The sequence below is a fragment of the Mauremys reevesii genome, linkage group 2, assembly GCF_016161935.1.
Source record: "Mauremys reevesii isolate NIE-2019 linkage group 2, ASM1616193v1, whole genome shotgun sequence".
NCBI classification, from domain to species: Eukaryota; Metazoa; Chordata; order Testudines; family Geoemydidae; genus Mauremys; species Mauremys reevesii.
The window spans coordinates 79,338,703-79,361,161 of record NC_052624.1 but is presented as its reverse complement, the minus strand read 5'-3'; the positions used below and the strand labels follow the sequence as shown (position 1 = coordinate 79,361,161).

The 22,459-nt window shown below is 43.6% G+C and overlaps 1 protein-coding gene across 2 annotated transcripts in view; it reads right to left on the bottom strand.

The window, feature by feature from the left end:
• The window catches only part of LOC120397224 (prostatic acid phosphatase-like), a 32,598-nt gene extending 10,592 nt beyond the window's left edge, over positions 1-22,006 (bottom strand). Inside the window, exons 1-8 of one of the 2 annotated variants that reach the window (XM_039522920.1) lie at positions 21,941-22,006; positions 19,401-19,580; positions 11,605-11,700; positions 10,556-10,642; positions 9,352-9,504; positions 5,725-5,823; positions 2,386-2,490; positions 1,415-1,547 (exon numbers count right to left, since the gene is read on the bottom strand). In XM_039522920.1, the coding sequence (XP_039378854.1) occupies positions 1,415-1,547; positions 2,386-2,490; positions 5,725-5,823; positions 9,352-9,504; positions 10,556-10,642; positions 11,605-11,700; positions 19,401-19,514 (787 nt within the window). In that variant the 5' untranslated portion in view covers positions 19,515-19,580; positions 21,941-22,006. Of the gene's footprint in view, positions 1-1,414; positions 1,548-2,385; positions 2,491-5,724; positions 5,824-9,351; positions 9,505-10,555; positions 10,643-11,604; positions 11,701-18,743; positions 18,785-19,400; positions 19,581-21,940 lie in introns of those variants that run through there. The other variant, XM_039522921.1, reaches the window with a different exon arrangement.
• Positions 22,007-22,459: the final 453 nt, after the last annotated feature.

The following is a 22,459-nucleotide window of genomic DNA, read 5'->3' as shown; positions in this document are numbered from 1 at the left end:
TTGACTTTAGTAAAGCTTTTGATACCGTCTCACATGACCTTCTCATAATCAAACTAGGGAAATGCAACCTCAATGGAGCTACTATAAGGTGGGTGAAAAAATGGTTGGAAAACCATTCCCAGAGAGTAGTTATCAGTGGTTCACAGTCATTCTGGAAGGGCATAACAAGTGGGATCAGTTCTGGGTCTGGTTCTGTTCAATATCTTCATCAATGATTTAGATAATGGCAGAGAGAGTACACTTATAACGTTTGCGGATGATACCAAGCTGGGAGGGGTTGCAAGCGCTTTGGAGGATAGGATTAAAATTCAAAATGAACTGGAGAAATGGTCTGAAGTAAAGAGGATGAAATTCAATAAGGACAAATGCAAAGTACTCCATTTAGGAAGGAACAATCAGTTGCACACATACAAAATGGGAAATGACTGCCTAGGAAGGAGTACTGCAGAAAAGGATCTGGGGGTCATAGTGGACCAGAAGCTAAATATGAGTCAACAGTGTAACCCTGTTGCAAAAAAAGCGAACATCATTCTGGGATGTATTAGCAGGAGTGTTGTAAGCAAGACATGAGAAATAATTCTTCTGCTCTGTGCTGATTAAGTCTCAACTGGCGTATTGTGTCCAGTTCTGAGAGTCACATTTCAGCAAAGACGTGGACAAATTGGAGAAAGTCAAGAGAAGAAAGACAAAAATGATTAAAGGTCTAGAAAACATGACCTATGGGGGAAGAGTGAAAAAATTGGGTTTGTTTAGTCTGGAAAAGAGAAGACTGAGAGGGGACATAATGATTTTCAAGTATGTAAAAGGTGATTACAAGAAGGAGGGAGAAAATTGTTTTTCTTAACCTCTGAGTATAGTAGAAGAAGCAATGGGCTTAAATTGCATCAAGGGAGGTTTAGGCTGGACATCAGAAAAAACTTCCTAACTGTCAGGGTGATTAAGCACTGGAATAAATTGTCTAGGGAGGTTGTGGAATCTCCATCATTGGAAATTTTTAAGAGCAGGTTAGACAAACACTTGTCAGGGATGGTCTAGATAATACTTAGTCCTGCCATGAGTCAGAGGACTGGATTAGATGACCTCTCAAGGTTCCTTCTAGTCCTATGATTCTATGTCAGGCTCATGTCAGAATGGCCTTGAATCTTCTCCTAGGATTTCTGCAACCATCCGTAAATTTGGCCTAGGGTAACTAAAGGCATTTCTACATTTAGGAAATGTACATTTAGGACATCCCAGGGATCATGAAAATACCAGTGTTCAAAATATATTTTTAAATGTTTATTACTGTGTGCAGGTATATTTAGAAACACATTGTAGTATCATTTTAACAAGGAGCTTTGCATGAGTAAGGAGACTTGATTTGTTATATAGTATCAGCTCCTCCCTTTTCAGTGCTGTGTAATATTTTATTTACCTCCCTGTAGTCGTGATTTGTCTTTTGTTTTGTATACCCCAAAGATTGACTGTAAGGACAATGCTGCCAGCTCCTTCATCTTCTTCATTACATCTCGGGAAGCCCATTCGGGGAGAGTATAATTGTGAATACTCTATAGTAATAAAAAGGAAAATGAACATTATTTTTCTCCCATTAATTTTCTTTTCCCCCAGCCCACCCTTACACTGTTGCCTTTGGACTCCCTGAGGCTTTCTCCCAGTTCCTTCGTCATGTGGCTTCATTTCCTGGCATCTTCCCGAGAACACTCTTTTAGGAAGGTTCCATTGGGGCCCCAATGGAAATTTAATTCTTTCTCTTACTGCAGTCACTTTCCAACTTGTTTTCTGCTAGTGTGCGGGTTTGGAGGGGAAGATGCATGTCCCACATGGCCAACTCACTCTGCCCCTTCTCTAACACTGGATCTGCAAAGCATAATCTAGCTCACAGTGGGGAACTCTCATCTCCTGACTCCCAGTTCCCTGTTCTAACCACTAGACAATGATGCTACTGCTTATTTTCAACATCCCGCTAAGTATTCTATAGTTATAAGGAGTTGTTCTAAAGAAAATACTTCACTTTTTCTATTAACAAAAATCATGATGAGCTTCTCAGCATCCTTGAGTAACTACAGTAACACACTGGGTTGTACAGAAAGGGAAATAATATAAGGAGATGGATTTTAGTGTCCTGTTTTAGAGGGATGATAAATAACAGGGATGAATGAAGATTAGTTTTCTAAACTGTAAACTATGCTTTGAGAATGTCCTTTTCTAATGCACTAAATTATGGTTCATTATCATTCACCATTCTTCAAATGGTGCTGAAAAGAAAACAAGCTCAGGACAGAACAGAAGATCAGTCATTACTGTGTTTGGTTGAAACCAAATTGCTGAGTTTAGCTGAATCAGATCTTCTGGATTAGTCTCCCTTTCGCTTTCTCTTTTAAATACCTCACAAAGCAGAGTATCGTATGTATTCCAGGCTTTGAACTTATTCAGTTGTTTGAGTGTGTCCACGTCATATCCTGTGTTAGCTGCCATAGTTTTTAAGACACCCTGAAAGACAAGAACAAAAGGAAACATACACAACGAATGCCTCAGTACACTCAGATACATGTTCATGTGGACTCATAGACCCTGATTCTGCAAACTCTTACACGTGTGCTTAACTTTACACATGTGAATAGTCCCAATGAGGGTTTTTTGTTGTTGCAGTTCTCACTCGTGGCTTCTAGGTGCTACAGCTCTTTTAGTTTCTGTGTCTGCCTTTTGCTTATCCTTGCTATTCTTCATTGGAAGGCTCCACTTGCTGGCTTCTTCTCTCCCTGCCCTGAATACTTCACCCCAAGGAGAGGGTGCAACCTCACTCACCTCTTCAAGTGAACCTTCCAAAATGGGAGCTCCCTTGGGGAAGTGGATAAAGAGAGAGAAGGCACTGGGGGGAAGGGGAAGAGGAAGAGAGGAACAAGGGGAAAAGGAAATGGAAACCCCAAGGCAGGAGGGAGGTGGAGAACCTACAAGATGGAATGGGAACAAAGCCCAGAGGAAGAATTAAGGAAAGAAGGAAGAGAGAAAAACAAATTATGTAGGGGCAGGAAGAAGGAGACTGCCTGGATGACTGGAAAAGGGCAATGATGGGATGGGAGAAATGTCTCACAAAGATGCCAAAAAGGGAACCAGGATTGCCAACTGCCTCATGAAGATGGTGGTGAGGAGAGGAGACAAGACCTGCTATCTGTTCCCAGTCACTCTGGTGAGGATAGCAGACCACCAGCCTTCTCTCTCCCACAGAAGACAACAGTTTGCGGGGGCTGAGGCCTCTTAATGGGAGAGAGTTGGTTGTGTATGAGCAGTTGAGCAGTTTGGTGGGGTTGGATTAGCATCCAAAGGTTAAGTTGCTTCTTGAAAGCTCAGGATTCTCCCATCACTGTTTAATATGTGTATTTTACAATATTGGTTCATGCATTGCAGCTTGTGTCCTTGTGACAAAACATCATTACATATTGCTGTAAGGGTGCAATGTATGGGGCAAAGAATGTAGCGAATGAGGGATTTTCAATCCAGGAGGAGGATCAGTTCTTTGAAACAGCCTGAAAAACTATATCAGCTTTGAGGTTCTGATAATTAAATGAATCATATGAGATGCCATCGAAATGTTACCAGGATGTGTACACTCTAGCTGGCAGCCAGGTGACCTCTACACCTCTAGGACTGGCTTTGGAAAAATCTTTCAAAACTGAGCAATCTTGCACCTTGCCTCTGGACTACCAGAATGGCAACCAGTTTGAGAATCAGTCCTTGACTACCAGTCCTGTGAAAAGTAAGCAGAATTACCTTGGAGTAAAATGAACATGAAATATGGAAGCCCCACTATATCTCTCACTCCTTGTGAATGATTTATATCAATTTGACTTTATTAAAAAAAATACCTGGAATGTAATGTTTGTGAGAGTTGTCTTTCCTTCTAACCCCGAGGGGCCTGAAACTGCCTGAGGTTATGCAGGGCTCTGCCTTCCTTATCTTTTTTTTGCAATTACCTATTTATGTATCATTTCCAGAGACCATTTGTGAAGCCCTGCTCATGGTAGGCCTGGTTTATATGTCTCTCAGGCATGTGAAAAATCCAACCCCCCTCAGAGACCTAGCTATACTGATCTAACCCTTGGTATAGACCAGCACTAGGTCAATGGAAGAATTCTTCCGTCAACCTAGCGCTGGTCTACACCAGTGGTTAGGTTGGTATAGCTGGGTGTGTGTGTGGGGGGCAGGCTTTGTCTCATCCATGAGAGATGTAGCCATATGAAAGTAAATCCCTAGTTTAGACCAGGCCTTACTGTGCACTTATTCATGTGAGTAAGGGTTTCACAACTGGTTCCGCAGGGACCCTTGCTCTGTGCTCCTGCAGAGGGTGTAAGGGGACTCTAAGCCACTTTATGCCCATGCAGGGCCGGCTCCAGGCACCAGCTTATCAAGCAGGTGCTTGGGACGGCAACTCCGGAGCGGGGCGGCACTTTCAGCTATTCGGCGGCAATTTGGTGGAGGGTCCCTCACTCCCGCTCGGAGCGAAGGACCTCCTGCTGAATTGCCACAGACCGCGATCGCAGCTTTTTTCTTTCTTTTTTTTTTGGGCTGCTTGGGGCGGCAAAACCCCTGGAGCCGGCCCTGTGCCTATGTGTTCTCTACCTGAACCATGGGAGAAGGGTAGTGGTGTCGGGCTGTTACTTCCTCTCCCATGCAGTTGGCTGTGGGAATGGGTGAAGCTGGCCAGCACCGCAGTTGGTGCAGAGTGGGAAGTAAGCTGCACACAGGGGTGGCTCTAGACATTTTGCCGCCCCAAGCAGGGCGGCATGCCATGGGGGGCGCTCTGACGGTCGCCGGTCCCGCGGCTCCACTGGACCCTCCGCAGGCACGCCTGCGGGAGGTCCACCGTAGCCGCCTGCCGCCCTCCCGGGGACCGGCAGAGCGCCCCCCACGGGACGCCGCCCCAAGCACGCGCTTGGCATGCTGGGGTCTGGAGCCGCCCCTGGCTGCACAAGGAAAAAGTCAGGCACAGCTTGCTTTCCCCCATAAAACAATGAAGAAGCAGGAACTGACTAGTGACACTGATGCAGCACAACTAGGCACTGCTTTAGCAGGCTACCCAATGTAGCAGTGGCTACTCCATAGACTGTGCAGTGTTGTTCAAGGCCTGCTCACCCTATTTACTTATTGCCTGCTACAGCCTCTGTAGCAGGAAAAGTTGTGGGGTATTTGGGTGAAGATGTGTGTCAAGGCCAAAGCACTGCTCAACTTTGGGTGAGAGGATGCAAAAAAATAACATTGTAATGAAACTTGCACAAGGAGAAATGCTTGAGTTGTTTTTACATTGGTTTTGCATTGCAGCAGTCACATCCTGACGTCTTTATTTCTCCTCAGTTTCAGCAGGATAATCATATCTGTATGATTGGTTTTGTGCTATACTGTAGTGCAGGAAATTGCTGCCTCCGGAATATTTTCAGTCTCGTTAGACTATTTAGCTCAAATTAAATACAACTCAAAATAGCCTGAGCTAGTTAATGATACATTCACATCTAAAAATTAAAATTAAAATAAAACTGAAGTTAAAATATATATTTGAGACTCATTCAATGTACAAGTATATTAATATTTTATAGTAATATTAGCCTGTCTTGTGTTAATTTTATTTTTAAGAGGCTGTTGTTCCTCAGGAGACAGTAACAGCATTTCAGTAAATGGAAACAATCCAATGTTACAATCTCTTAAGTTTACATTCTTTCCTTTTTGTTTTACCATATAGGGTTGCAACTTGTTTTGAAATTGCCATGATGCCTGGGTTTCTTTCTGAAGTTCATCAAAACATGGACAGTTAGGAGAAGGAAAGTGCAGCATCTGAAATAAAATAAAAAGTTAAACTTGTCATGTGGTCAGCAGGGGCGGCTCTAGGTATTTTGCCTCCCCAAGCATGGCAGGCAGGCTGCCTTCAGTGGCTTGCCTGCAGGAGGTCCCGGGTCCCGTGGATTCGGCGGCATGCCTGCGAGAGGTCTGCTGAAGCCGCAGGACCAGGGGACCCTCTGCAGGCAGGCTGCCGAAGGCAGCCTGCCTGCTGCCCTCGTGGCAACTGTCAGAGTGCCCCCCGTGGCTTGCCGCCCCAGGCACGTGCTTGGTGCGCTAGTGCCTGGAGCTGCCCCTGGTGGTCAGGCACTTTGAATGGGATCCACACAGGAACTTAGGTGTTGCAAAGCCGGGCATCACAGCGCCTAACTTTTAGGTGCCTAGAAAATAACAGGAACAACACTGGGATCCACAAAGCCTAAGAAAGGGGTCTAAGCTCCCTATCCAATGAAGGGGAGAGGTAGGCTCCTTAGACTGATCCACAAAAGCTAGCATGGCTAGGTGAGGAGCTGCCCAAGCTAGCCAATGGCAGTTGCCAAGCACTGCCCGTCTCTCTCAGAGTTAGGTACCTAAGTCCAGGCTGAAGGAAGGTGCGCATCTTTGCTTAGCAATCCATGAATGGGAATCAGCCACATGGAGTCAGGCAGCTGAAGTACCTAAGCTACTTCTTGAGACATTGAGTTAGGTGCCTGCCTGGCTCCACACATAACAGCCAGAGGAGAGGGTGGTGGGGGTGCCCACCTTATAGCTTTTTGCCCAGTGGTTAGAGCACACACCTGGGATCTGTGAGACCCAGGTTCAACTCCCACCTCTCTGCCAGAGAGGGAGAAAAGATATGATCTGGGGTCTCCACCCTCTCAGGCACATTGTCCAACCCCTGAGCTATGGGATATTCTGATTTAGGGCTTCTTCAGTCTCTCCTGTGGACGCTGTTGCACTATGGCTAAATAATGAAAGAGTGATTGGAGCAGGGGGACTGGACCTGGAGTTTCCCACCTCCTAGGTGGTGCCCTAACCACTCACTGTCTTACGGCATCTCTCTCTCTCTCTCTCTCTCGCCCAGTGAGTGTTCCATTGTGGATAAGTGCTTAAACAGTCTGGGGTTTAGGTACCTAAATACCTTGCTGGATCTGGACCATTGTGACTATCTATTTAACCCAACTTAGCTTCATCTATCATTGTGGTGTTTAACTGTTGTGGATCAGATTCATGGACATGCTGCAGCTGCTTTGTGCCAATCCATTGGTGCAAGTTGTTCATATACTTGGTGAATTTGGGCAGTGGAAGATTTTGCTGGCATATCCAGGAAGCTGTTAATGTAGCTGATCCCTGGCTGTCAGAATGACCCTCTTAAGCCGCTGTGTATATCTTAGAACTGCTCTGAGAACTGGCCCAGTTCCCTGGATCCAGCCTGTAAAGGTGGTTGAAACTACTTTTCCCCCCACTTCTCAACTCCTGAGTCACACCAAATACAGCCCAGCACTGGAACCTGCATATTAGACTGCTGAAAATTTGATTTCTTTGTCCAAATTCTGCTCTCAGATTTGTGTGTAAAATATGGCATTGTTTCAGTGGAACTACAATAACATGGTACCTGTTTTGCCGTTGAGTATTCTTGGGAATAAACAAGAGACAGAAGTGAATTGTGCTCCTAAATATTGAAAGGGTGCCTATGTAATAGCTTCATTACTGTTTAATACGCCATGTGTGAAATTCATCCTTATTCAGAGAATCTACCCAACCCATGCATCACTTAACTCCTACTTAAGCCCAACTTTGATGGCTTAAGAGGGACTTAAGTGTTGCATGTCTTGTATTGGCCTTCTCTGACCTAATGTGAATTTCACTCTGGGTAAATTGGGCAGAATGCACCTCCAGTGCGTCCCCCTGTAATGGTCCTTCCTCACTGAAGTGTCAATACAGGGGCTGTAGCAGATGCTAGCAGAGAGGAGTTAACATTTTAAATAGGAAATATTGCATGACCTCCAGAGTGCGTGTTTTTCTGCAATAGCTGCACACCTTGGAGGTTCAAGGCTACGTTGGGAGGCTTTGGAATTGCATAATAACAAATACTCCTTTTGCTTAATTACCACTCTTTGGGTGTTAAAACTTAAGCCACTCCCTTTGGTTTCATTAAGTAGTACACAGTGCTGCTAAGTGTGAGTTCTTAATGGATCACAATAGGCCAAGAAAATAATCTGTGACCAGGTTTATTACTATATGATACTTTGCCTTGATTTCCCAGTCTGTGTTGTTTGAGGCTTGAAAATACCCACAGATATCTGGACATGGAAGGCTCAGGAAGACAGAGTTCCTGGCTTATAGGTGGTTGGCCTATGCAGCAGAAACTTCAAGTTGTTCCAGGAAGTCATTGTAATTAAACTTTAATTCCCCTACCTGGGAAAGTTGCAGACCTGGCAGGGAAGAAGAGCACTCATGCAAATGACCACAGCTCCCTTTCTCTTTAAAGTGGTGACTCAGAGAGTTTGGCGGTTTGGTTTGGATAAACATCTGACAGGTCTGATGCTTATCAAACCCTCTTTCAAGCCTTTCCCACCTGCAAACCTCCCTTCCTCTTGCTTCATTGGAGGACAGAGTGAAGGTTCAAGCTGGGTCACATGGTGTCTGATCCAGTTTGCTAGAAGCACATTTCACTTTCACACATGGCTTTAGAATGGAGTAATGCTCATGAACATCTCTGGAGTAGACAGGCATGATGGCCTAATGACAGTGGCCCATCCTCTGATGACCTTGGTGACATGGTGTGTGGTGGTTTTATTGTTTCTTGTTTCTATTTCCTCAAAGTACTGTAGATAGCATGAGGAATGAAGTCCTTTCTGTCCCTGCTCTCTGCAGCTTTTGTTCTTGTTAAATCTTTGGCCTGCACAGTGCCTCATTGCAGCAGCACCCCCAGGGCTGACAGATCTGTACCTGCCCTGTCATTTCTTAGATACATTCACTTGGGCTGTATGCTTCTCAGGGTTGGGTCTGTCTTTCAATTATGTGTTTATACAGCACCTAGCACAATTGGGCTCCAACCTATGATTGAGGCCCCTGGTTGCTACTGCAATATAAATTAGTAATAACCACAGAGAGATTGTTAGAGTTTTGATGTAAACGTCTCTCCTTGGCTGACCTCAGGAGCCAACCTGTCAGGCAGGGAAGAATACAAAGCACATTTCAACTTGAAACCACCTTAAAGGTCTGTCTGTCTGTCTGTCTGAAAGAACCTGCCCCCATGAAAAGATTTTAGTGGAACTTCCTCAGCTTCATTCCTGACAGGATAACGTCAGAGCTTCCCTGTGGAGGAGATGGTGATGAGGAATGCATGTCAGCTGTTCAGCCCCTGTAAACTTTCATGCAACAGTTTTGGTTGGGCCTGCATGACTGCATGTATTTATAGACCACCAGCTATGGAAGGTGTTGGATTGAACATGTTGAGAGGAATGATATTTTCTCATCTCCTAATTTGTGTTCCTACTGAAAAATCTGATCAGAGGTGGAAAGTTCCCCATTGGTACTCACATGGTCTTCCGATAGTGGCACAATATGAACTGGGATGGGTTGCCAAAGGATCTGGGGATTCCAGATCTGGTTGCCCACTGGGGGAAAGAGTCCAGCGAGGTATACCTGAGTGCTCATAATGGTTCGATCATAATCTGTGCTTTGAACGAAAATCTGAAAGTAAAATGACAAATATTTTTTTCCTAATAATTAACAAGAGGGCAATTTTATCCAAATTCCCATTCCATGCTTCCCTCTTTTCCTTTCTCCTGTTTTGCATAAATCACAAAAGGTGAAATTCACCCTTGTGCAGAGGGCTAGCAGTAGATTTGTGCACCACTTAAGTCACATTTAAGTCCTGTTTCTAGGAATCTACTTCATCAGTCTAAATGGAATTTCTCTAAGGCACCTTTCACCTTGGAATCTAAACACTGAAAAAATTATGAAGAAGCATTAAAATCTAGATTAAAAAAAACATTTATCCGTTCCTACCGTATATCGGCATAGGTGCTAGAACTACGGGTGCGGGGGGTACTGCAGCACCCCCTGGCTTGAAGTGGTTTCTATTATTAGGTTTCTATTATTAGGGTTTTCAGTTTGGTTCAATGGCTCTCAGCACCCCCACTATAAAGATTGTTCCAGCACCCCTGTATATAAGTTTGTATGTTTAAGATGTGTTTTAAAGTACTCGTGTGTGCCACTTCTGGGGCAAGGTTGACAGTTTACACATGGTGTTTGCTGGTGCTGCCTTCATTCCCCTGCCAATCATAGTTCACAGTATACCATATTACTTCCATTAAATACATTTTTCTCAATAAGAATTTTCTCAGATAACAGGATTATTAGGATATCGTCCGAGTAACAGCCTTTTCAGCCATGCTTAGAGCATTTCTCATCTCATCCATTAGCCCAGTGGGGCAGGATTTTAGGGAAATGTGGGACTGTAATGCAGTTTCCCTCCCTCTCTTGTGACTTTCTGAAACTCTGTTAACCCTTTATATGATATGCTTTATGGCCAGAATTTTCAAATTTAGGTGCTTAACGTTAGGCTCCTTAATTTATATTTATGCATCTAATTAAGTTGCCTGATTTTCAAAAATGCTGAAATGTTGTTAACCTTATCTCTTGCTTTAATATGGTGGGGTTTTTTTTTTGACCCAGTAGTACAAGTCTCACAGTCCAATGGTGCAAGAGAAATTTCCTTCACACAAATTCTGATGCTTACCTCATGCCGGTTGTATGTGGCATTCAAGAAGTTTGAGTATCTTTTCCGCGTATACTGTCCAAGCTCATATTGCTGCTGCATTCCAATCTGTGTGGACAGCAGTACAGGTGAGTGTCAGTTTAAGGTGGCTGTGAAACTTTAATACAGCTTTTCTTTCCACTCTTCCTTCTGTCTTCAGTGAATTTTTCAAGTGATCATTAACCATTTTTATGCCATATTGTATGCTTTGTGCATGTTTACATCTTGTTTTTCAATGGGAAAGTTCACTTTTATCCATAAACTAGTATCAGTATACCAGGACACTATACTTTCTAAGATATTGAGGGTGTTAATAGTAAGTCATAGGTCATGTCCTGCTGGGAGAGATGTTGGGCCTGATTCTACTCTCACTTAGAGCTTTCACACTGATGTAACTCCACTGACTTCAGCAGAGTTAGTCCTGATTTACACGGTGGGGGGTGTTTGAGGAGAATCATGCCCATTAAGTTGTGTGGTCAGTTAGTGCCAAATGATCTATCTGTTCTATTAGATCTCTCCAAGGCTGTGGGTAGGATCCCTTAAACTTTAGCAGCCAAAAAAGCACTTTTATTGAACTGGAGTCTCAGAGATCCACAAAAGAATTTCACATACTTAGAATAAAAAATAACGAATGAAACACTGAAAAATTATTAATTAAAATAAATTAGAGCAGCTTTCTACAAGCTAAGACAAAGAAGTTTTTTCTTATCTTAAATGGATTGCCAACACAAATACAGGTCTAACCAGCATGATTATGTATTTATTTATTTTTTAAATTAAATTGCCTCTTATCTGAAAACAATCACATCATCAGGAAGGTGTGCAATACCTTCCCCCAGGCTGAGTCACATCTCTACCTATAAAGAGCCAGATGGAATTTAACACCTACTGGTGAAATATCACTGCACTAAAGGTTTAATTTATGAATTACACCTACCTGGTTAGTTGCTACTATTTTGTCAGTCACAGATCAGACACCTGCATAATTTTTATTGCATTAATGTTCTCATTTCTGTGAAAAGCCAACAAACCTTGGTAAGCTGTCCAAATCCTTGTGGCCATTCACTTTCTTTGTGTAGACCAGTTGGAAAGTTTTCAACTGGGGTTCGGTCACCATGTCGAAAAATCTAGTGAGATGAATCAAAGACTGAATTAATTCCCTTTGGGTTTCCTTTTTACTTGTCTGGAAGACTAGCATATCATTTTAGTCCTAGCCCCTCTTGGGCAATCCAAAGAACTGGAGAGTCTGCAGAAACACAGGTCAACCCATCAAGTCTGACTGAAGTATATATTAAGATATTGAGGTATCATTGTGATGCCCACTGACCTATGAGTGGGAACAGTCTGATGATTTTTCCCACATAGAACATAAAAGTATATTGGACAAAATTTTGAAACCCGAATGCAAGAGGTAGGCATCCAAAGCCATATTTAGGTATTTAAACAAGTGGCCTGATTGACTTGTGAATGCTCACCTCTGAAAACCAGACCACTGATTCAGGGGCCTAAATATGGATTTAGGTTCTTAGCTTTGGCTAAGTAAATAGTAAATATTTACTGATATTAGTAAGCATCTACTGACTGCTATCCTCCCCCCTCCACACACATACACACTCTTGCATAAGGGCAAGGCACAATCTGGCTCCATTGGATATAGATACTAATATATGTTATCTCTAAGTTACCTCCTGTTTTGGTCACCTCAGATGACGGGATTGTTCTTAAAAGTTTAAATTCAAGAATTTGTTTCCATTAACCCTGAAAACAGGGGGTATTAAATTTTTTGCCCTTACATATGTCTGAAATGCCTGGTATGCCATGTAAATCTGATTGATTTAAGAAGGTACCTACCTAGATTTTGGGTGGACTTGGAGTAAAATCCTGGCCCTTTGAAGTCATTGGGAGTTTTGCTATTAACATCAATGGGACCAGGATTTTACCCTGAGAGTTTGGTCCCTTGGATAAGCAAAACACACGAGCTGCCGTGCATGTACATGCAAAGCAAGTGGTGACATGAGTCATGCATCAGAGGGCATATATGGTTGCTTTTGTGGTCTTTTTAGCCTAGTGTACAAAGAAGGAGAATCTGATTTTCAATATAATGTTTTATATTTATATGTAATTTTTAATTCCACACTTTTTTGTTACTTATTTAAAATCTTAAAACAGTGTTTTTAATCCCATCTCAGGGTACTTCTAATAAACAAAATAGTGAAGTAAAGAGCTGTGTTCCCTGATGATTGAATCAAGTGGACAGGGTGGGAAGGAATGCGGGACACTTCCATCTCTGCTGGGGGGATGGGGAAGAAAAGTCGCTTGTTTCTTTGGCCAAGTACTTGTCATGCTGACATACCACAGGTCTCTTGTGGGATAAATTTGCTCTTTTGGAGAAGCTGATGCCTTTTCTAAGAATGAAGATTAAATTCCCAATTAAAAGGCAGCTATGTAATTTGCATGCAACTGAAAATATAACTTCATAGCAAGACATTTTTTTCTAAATTTTAAGTACATGAAAGTTGCCCAGACCAACTCCCATTGAAGTCAGTAGAAAGACTTCTGTAGACTTCAATGACTATTGGCTTGAGCCCTTGATACAGAAGCGTGCCTTATTTGTTAACTAGTAGAAAGTCACTAAAATCATGGTAAATTTGTAATAGTAGCACTCAGCATCCTGTACTCTGTATGCAACATAGCTTCTTGCACACTCTTCAGTTCCAGTTCTCTCCTTCAAGAGCATTTATGGTGCTGAGTAAAACAGCATTGTAGCTCTATCTGGGTGGGTAAAGAGCGGGAACGTGCATGGGAGTTTTTAAGATGAAAACGTATAAACCCGTGTCCTTTCTGTTCGGTCTAGATTAAAGAAACCTTTTTCAGAAGGGGAGGGATTTGCCCTCTTCTGAAAAGTGCTGTGGCTTCTTTAAGTCCACACAAAGTGGAAAAGACCTTGGTTTGTATGTCTTCATCTAAAGATCAGTGCATAGCATAAACTTTATGTAACTCCATTTCTCTGCGTTGGAAGGGTGAAGAGCTGAATAAAGACTACTGAGGCCTAAGCCCATGGTTCTTGGGAAGCTCAGTCACATATACTTCCAAGCATCTGAGGTCTGCTTGAGTTCAAGCCCCAGATGTGGTGTGCTACTTTTGAAACTTACCCTGGTCAGGCTGGGAGTGGGGATTGAAGCTGAGACCTTTCGTTCTAAAGGCATGAATTCCTATGGGTGGATCTAAAGGACTAACTACCCTAAGTAGGCAGCTATAACCAACTCATAAACCTCATATGTGGTCCAGCACCCTCAACTGTGGTCCAAGATCCAGGTGCTCCTTGTGCTATAAATGTGTATTTCAAAGTTGATACTTAGACCTTTTACCTCTAGTTAAAATGGAGCTGTTACTTCCAGTTAAGTTTAAAACACACCCATGTTGTAGCGACTTGGAGCTTTCCTGGTCTCACTTGGCAATTCAGTAGCGAATGGCAGGATGAAAGGGGAAAAAAAGAGAGACGGGATTGTGTGATGGCAAGAGTAGATTTTTATACTTGTGACACTGGGAAACAGAAAAAGGCAGGGCAGGAAGGAGATATGGAGATGGGACAAAGTGAGAGCAGTTTCCCTTGATAAATGTGTTCACTTCAGCATCATTAATTCAAATATTTTACTCAGCTCAATCCTCAGGGAGGGAGGGAGGGTTTTATAATAACATACATCAACGTTCTTTCATTTGTGTCATATGCTAAGTTCATTGGCTGCATAAAAGTATTAAACCAAATCTGAAGGAAACCAGAGACCATATTGTCTCTTCTCTTCCTGTGAGTGGAGCAGACTGAGATCCCTGGATCTCTCCTGAAGACACAAAAGAGGGTTTAAGCCACGACAAAGAGAATCATTGTGGTTTTGTTTTCATCCAGCTTCAGTTTAATGCCTTTATGCAAATCAGAATTTGGTTTGTGTATTTTACTGCTTCTGAGCTTTGCAGGTATTGGGGGGAGTGGGAGAGAGATTTCTAAAGGCACAAATGGCAGTTAGGCATCTAGTACCCATTGGAAGTCCATGGATGTTAAGTGCCTAACTGCCATTTAGGCCTTTGGACATCTCCCCCATGATTTAGACCAGTGGTCCCCAACGTGGTGCCTGCGGCGAATTTCGGTGGGGACGCTTCTCGCCATCGACAAGTGACATCATCGAGAGGCGTCACTCCTGAATTTCGGCAGGGACGCCTCTCGATGACTTCACTTGTCGATGGCAAGTGGCATCATCGAGACGCGTCGCCGCCGCGGCATTTTGGCGGGTGCTCTGCCGCTGCTGTGGTCCTTTGGCTGGCGCCTGCCAGCCAAAAAGGTTGGGGACCACTGATTTAGACTATAGACCCCAATGTCCTTTCCTGATCTTGGGTTCACAGTGAGTTACTCCAGTCATCTCTGAGTTACGTTTTCTTGTTTCAAACAGGATGAACTTGAAATGTGTCTATAACACCATCCAGAACATATTGCCAATCAGCAAGTTTCTGGCAATTAAGATAGCCCATGTCACAACAGAGGCGGAGGTTGAATTTATAGGTTTAACAAAAACAAATTGCCTCCCAAAACTGGAGTGTTTGAACAATATTTATAAGTGGGGTTTCCTTCCCTTTACTCTTTTTCCTATCTCTTCCTTGCCTGTTTTTTCCTTATCTTGTTTCCATCTCTCCAGAGATGGGCCCAAGCCAAAACGCTGCATTCGAAGGAATCCCCCAAGTTTGTAGAAGTTTGAATCTGAACTTCACAGCTAGGATCCATCTCTCCTTGCATAACTCAGAGCAGAGAAGATAGCAAGTGTGGGCAGAACCATAATGTACAAAAAAAGAGGGGAAGGGGAAATTGAGTGGGTGGGGAACATCTGGTATTGCCCATTGGAAAACATAGTAAATTATGCTGAAGTGTATGGCTCTGGGTAATTTTGAGCCCCTGACGCTCACTCTGTGCCATATTAACCCCAACAGAGAGATCATAGAGAGAGTGGGGAGGCAAAAGCAGTATGGCAATGAAACCAGCCATGCTACCAGTGCCAGGAAATCCACAGAGGCTGGGAAGCTGAGCAGGTTTGCTCAAAGTTCCAAAGTGTTTGAACTATCATTGTTCCTGGATTCTTTGCCTGTGTGCCACACCCCTCTGCCTCTTCTCCAATGCTGCCTATCCCGTGTTACAACAGGGAGGATGTGGCGCAACTGCAGCTTCTCAGAAACGACTCCCCTTTTGGGCGAGTGACTTCTTTCCTAGATCCATGGGTGGGGACTATATGGCTCCATGAATCTGTGATTTATAGATGCAATGTCTTAGACATTCATTTCTACCTAATGGGATTCTGCTAGATATTTCCCATTGTTTCTACCAGATCACATTTGACATTCAGCATCGGGGCCCTGCACAACAGCTTCAGTGGAGGCTAAAGTTTACACATCAGAAGGAAAGTCAAAATAGCATTTTGATAAAATGGCTTAAATTATCCCTGTTCAGCGAAAAGAATTAGTGGTCTGTAAGGCACAAAGTGCAGAGTCAGCGCAAAGGTGAAAGTCAGCTGGCGAAAGCTTGGCAGCTTTTCAGAATGTGGCAAAGTCCTGAAAGTAAGAAAGGGAAACATTTGTCTTGTTTACTCCTGCAGGTGTGCTTTATGCTGTGAGTTGCTGCTAGGAGGGAAAAGTAATAAGAAAAAGAAAGGGGTGAAAATGGTTTCCATTTTGGCACATCATTTCAGTATATCATTCAAACTCAAATCAGTGAGCCCAGGAGACGGCACTTAAAAGATAAGAATTCAACCCAGTGACCCTGTGCCAGGGAAAGGGAAACATACTCTGATGGTAAGACCAGATCTATAGGAATTGTATAGCTGATTGCTCAACCAGCTAAAGAGTAACTGGAACACTAGAATAATTTAGCTTTTATCTGAAAAGGAGGAGAATTTACATGAAAATTCTCTGGAATAGCAATTATAATAAGTAAGGAAATAAATAAATAAAATGGCGTATGCGATCCTGGAAATAAATGGAGTACTATGTTCTTTTTAGTGGGTGGGAGAAAGTGAATGGAATAGAGGTAAAGAGGTGGTTCTTAGATATTAAGGACTTGATTCTCCAAGCAAGTGAGCACCTCCTATGAATGGCTCTGCAGAACTCTCAGTTAATAAATTGGGTCAGGACATCACTTCATAGAACATACTTACACCTATTCAGCTCAAGCTTAAGTTGCTTTAGAGTAGTGGTTCTCAAACTATGGGGCTGGCCTCCCAAGGCTTGAGAAAGTGTCAAGGGAGGTGTGAGCTGTATCCTTTTTCTTGGGGGTGTGTGTGGGGGGAGAGCGATGGCTGTCAGTCACGATTAGCTGGGACTCGTGCAGAAGGGCCATGCACATCCAGGAGGAGGGGATAAAGGGGACAGCTGGAGTCCCGGCAGCCTGGGGTTGACAGCTGGAGCCCCAGCCTCTTCTTCCCTGCCCCACACTTCAATCCCTCACCGGAGGCAGCCTTGGGCTCTTCTTCCCCTCATCCGTCACATGGAGGTGGTGGGGCTCCAGCTGCCAGCATCGGGGCAGCAGCAGCGCAAAAATAAGGGTGGCAATGGGACTCTAAGTCTACTGTGAAAAGTGATATTGATGAATATCACTTTTGACATTGCCACCCAGTGGCTCTGGAACAGTTTTTAGAGTGGGGGCAGGGCCAATCAGAGGGGGGGGGCAGGAGGGCCATTTGGCCTGGGCCTCAAGCTTAAAGGGTGCCTCAAAGGAATTGTTTCAAGAAATACTCAAACTTGGACTCTGGGGTGTTTCCTAATATCACAATTGCATTGCGTATTGTTGTCAGTTTGCCTGCATCAGTGGCTTCAGGTGAAAGCTCCTTCAACGTGTTGAAGCAGGTAAAGAACTAGCACCGTTTAACTATGCGATAAGAGCATTTGAATGGGCTCGCCCTGCTTAATATCAGCTGTGACATTGCATGAAAGCTAGATTTTTCCCCCAATAATTAGTGCATTTGCACAGACAAAGGCTAGAAAAGCATTTGTTAAATAAAAAATATTCACTCTTTTTTGGGGGCCTTATTTTATTTTCATGTGTCGTCATTTTTAATTTTTATTATGGGTAGGGGCCTCAAAAGCTGGAAGTGGCCTGGGCCTCTCTGGACCTCTGAGAGGGCCTGAGCGGGGGTGCTGAGCTGCACCTCCCCTTACCCCTGTCCACACTCCTCAGCCCCACCCCAGCTGGGGTCGGGAGCAGGGCCATGGCTTCGGGAGGGGGGACATGGACAGAGGTAAGGGGGCCAAGGCTGAGGCCACAGCTGGGGGTGGGTGTGGAGGTCAGATCCAGGAGGGGAGCCCTGGGTACAGAGCCAGAAGCAGAGCCCCGGACACGGGGCTGGCGCCAGGACCCTGCATACGCAAAACTTCGGGGTGCTGCAGCACCCCACACTTCTACTTCCCACACCTATGTTTTCACCCTTCTGTGTTGCTGCTGGTGGTGCAGTGCTGCCTTCAGAGCTGAACACCTGGCCAGCAGCGACTGCTCTCCACTCTGCCTTCAGAGCTGGGTGGCGCTATATGTACGGGGGCAGAGGGACAAACGACTACAGACACAAAGAAGTGGGGCCCGATCAATACGTTTGAGAACCACTGCTTTAGAGAGTTCCATTCTCCAGCTGCGCCATCTGCCGGATGCCACCTATGCATTCAGTGCTCTTTCACTCACTTTAATACGCTTAAGATATTCCTATATACATGCACTAATGAATGGGACAGATTTTGAACATGTTGCTGAAAACAGAACTTGGGTCTCTTCTTTGCCTGGTGCCTGATCCAACTCCCTTTGAGATTTCCACTGAAGTCAATGGGAGTAGGATAAGACGTTCTGGCCCACGAGCCACATGGTACTCCTACTAACGTCAGCCAATAGAGACAGGAAATATCACAGGTTCTCTTTCTTTGGCACAGACAGTAGAGTACGCACACAATAGGTCATACTGTTTTCTCTACATGGATCAGTAAGTGCTCATTGGGAACTGTGGAAGGTATAAGAATGTTTGGATAACAGAGTTCCTTGTTACAAACAATAATTCCAATGCCTAGGATTCTATATTAGAAACAACACTTTAAACTGAATCTTCTTTATCACTGCCACCTGTATATATATCTAAAAAGAAAGATATAAACATACTGTTGAAATTCCAGATCCATTGGGAGAAAGCCTCCCCAAATCTGTTGAGAGGAAATGGATGTTATATTGTCATTCTATAGACTTTAAAACTAGAAATGAGTCATGAAAAATTGTTGCAGCCAGTTTCCAAATTTATCCTAGTTAATGCAGCATGTACATCACAGCACTATATAAACTTGGCTTCATATGCCTCTGCATGCTGCTAGGCCAATTCAGCTATCATAAGAAATAAAACACATGCATTTCTAGCATGCCTTCCATTTTAATTTACCTTTGAAACACCTATGAGCTAGGTAAGTATCCTCAATTCTACAGATGGGAAAACTGAGGCACATAGAGATTGACATGGGCACACAAAGGATGGGAGGGACAGACAAGGATAGAACCCCAATCTCTTGACTGCCATTTATGTGTTTTTAACCACACATCTGGGGGGTTCTTTTATCTTGTAAAAAATCTTTACAATTTGACTTATTTTATCTTCATTAAAATGAGTCTTTAAAGGCTTGATTATCCACTGTGCATGGAAATGCCTACAATATTTCTTTCCTTGTGGAATCTGTACAAAGAGGAGTTGAAATCTTACATTTTTTCCAGTTCAAGGAACAACACAGTAAAATCATTACCAGCGATTAAATGAAGAGGCCATCTACTTACCACAACCAGAAATTTCAGCTTTCTTTCTGCAGCAGTTTGGTGAAGCAGAATGAGGAAAAGACTAAAAGCGAAGCAAAAACTCCTGGACCTGCATGGAAGCCATGTCGTTCCCATCCTGGCAGCAGCTGAATAAGCTTTGTAGCTACAGTAGCTCTTCAGGTTTATCAACCTGAAGTGAAGCTGTACTTTCAAAAGGACAAAAGGGGTGGATCTGCTTCCTGTGCATTTCAAATGCAGGAGAAACTTGATTATGTAACACATCTATCCTTTTAAATCATTTTCTTTCCAGGTTGCTGTTTACATTCTTTTTAACCTAATTCAGTGTTGCCAACTCATGATTTTTGTGATGAGTCTCACCATAATTATTATTTTCCTTCCAGCCCCAGCTCCTGGAGTCAAGTGGATCTGTGATGATTCCAGCCTTCATTCTTAAAGAAAAAGTAAGTTTCTAGCCCTCGTGGCTGTGGAGAAAGCTTCAAAGTGTGACCCCAGTGCACCCTAAAGGCTCCAAAAGCAGAAGGCAAGTAAAAAGAATGCCAAATCTATTATTTTCACTAACTCTCATGATTTTAAGACCAATCTCATGATTTTTGGTGAGCCTGCCTCATTGATTTTTGAACATTTGGGGTTGACAATAGTGTGGTTTTGTTTTTTCCCATGTGATTTTTTTTTGGGGGGGAGGTGTTTAAAAATAAGGGGGTCATCATTCCATAAATAACCAGATTTGCAGATTTTTGCATCTCTGCTTTGTCTATGTTTTTCAGTTCTTGGACACTTTACAGGAGGCAGTATGGCCTGGAGGAATAAGCATTGGACTAGGAGAAGGGCAATCCTAAGTTTCCCTTTGCTCCCTCCCAGTCACTTCTCCTCCCCCTTCCCCACTATTTTAAGCCCCTCTTCCATTCCTCCATCATTCTCCTCCTACACTCTAACTCAACTTCCCATGACCATGTCAAGTTACTTTTTAAAAATAATATAAACAAAAACTAAAATATATTAAAACTACCCTGTTCCAAACAACTGTAAAATAACCTCCTAGATGCATGTGCAGCTCTCTGAGCAACAGTACAGTAGAACCTCAGAGTTACGAACACCAGAGTTACGAACTGACCGGTCAACTACAAACCTCATTTCGAACTGGAAGTACACAATCAGTCAGCAGCAGAGACCAAAAAAAACAAACCAAAAACAAAAACCAAATACAGCATTAAATGTAAACTACTAAAAAAATAAAGGGAAAGTTTAAAAAAGATTTGACAAGGTAAGGAAACTGTTTCTGTGCTTGTTTCATTTAAATTAAGATGGTTAAAAGCAGCATTTTTCTTCTGCATAGTAAAGCTTCAAAGCTGTATAATGTCAATGTCCAGTTGGGAAATTTTGAAAGAACAAGCATAATATTTTGTTCAGAGTTATGAACGCTTCAGAGTTACGAACAACCTTCATTCCCAAGGTGTTCCTAACTCTGAGGTTCTACTGTATGATTTTGTACTTGTACCTACTGGCCTCACTTTCTGTTGCAAGCCTATTTTACCCCTTTGGATCTGTTTGTGTTCTGTCTTATTTAGGCCCCAATCCTGCAATGAACACTGTGTGCGTGGATCCCTGAGCTCACACTGAGCCCAATGCAGAATCGGGGCCATAGATTGTGATCGATTGGGTGCAGACTGTGCCTGTAAAGTGCCAAGTACATTTTAGACATGATACAACAACAAACAATAATTATAGTTCTGGTTCTGAAATTGAATCACTGGCTGTAAGCAGGTTGCGTAACCTTCCTGCTGCGGCTTTCCCTTCTATAAAATGGGGACAATGATGCTTTCACACTCACCTCCCAAGGGCTGTGTGCAGACTAATTAGTTAGTGCTGGCAAAGGGCTAAAAAAGCACTAAGTATTATTATCGGTAATGCTATCTTGGGAATTGTCCAAAGTGCCCCATTCCTATCACTCCCAAACAAGCCTCTGTGTCCTCCATTGAGCTCCTGCAGTAGTGATCTCAGGACGGGGTACAAAGCACCCCTTACCACCTTAATTTTAGTTTAAAATGTATCAAGAGGCATCTGACATCCTCTAAGTCACAAGGCCTTCAGAGCTCCATCTGGTGATGGGGTGCGGGAGGGGTTTCAGGGTGCAGGCTCTGGGCAGCGCTTACCTCAGGTGGCTCCTGGGAAGCAGCGACATCCCCTTCTAGCTCCTAAGTGGAGGCCTGATCATTTGGCTCTGCGCACTGCCTGCGCCTACAGGCACCACCCCCTCAGCTCCCATTTGCCACAGTTCCTGGCCAATGGGAGCTGCTGAGCTGGTGCTGGGGGCAGCGTGCAGAGCCCCCATTGCTGTCCCTCTGCCTAGGAGGCAGAGGGAGATGCTGGCAGCTTCCTGGGAATCATGCAGAGCCGGGTAGGGTGCCTACCTGTGCCACCAATCAGCGGTGATGACCGGAGCCACCAGGGTCCCTAGTCGACCAGGTGTTCCAGTTGAAAACTGGACACCTGGCAACCCTATGCAGGGCAGACCTAGTGTTATTCCCATGTTATATACTGACCTAGTCTTATGTAAAATTCCTTCCAAATTTAACATAAGCTGATTACCTTCCTCTAGCTTTTTAAAATCAGCCTGTAGAATGTAATAGAGAATAATATTGCGGCTCTAGAATTCTGTTGGATGGTTCTAAAGACAGTAGAGAGGATACTATTCTCTATTAAAGCTACACGTACACTATGAGCTAGGGGTGTGATTCTCTTGCTCCTGTACACGTACTCGCACTACCCTCATCAAGCTAGTGTGAATATAAATAGCAGTGTAACCAGGGCAGCATGGATAGGGCAGCACAGCACGGCTTAGCCAGGCTGAGTACAAACTCACCTGAACGCTGCTGTTTTCTTGGCAGCTACCAACTCCAGTCACCATATTTGACAACCTAAGACCATATCCATATTAGGAATGTTGCTCCAGTGTAGTGAAATCAGTCACACCGGTGCAAACCCCATGGTATAGATGGACTTAAACCGTTGTAAATCACCTTTAAACCCATTTAGTTTAATGAGATACGTTATGGTTAGTA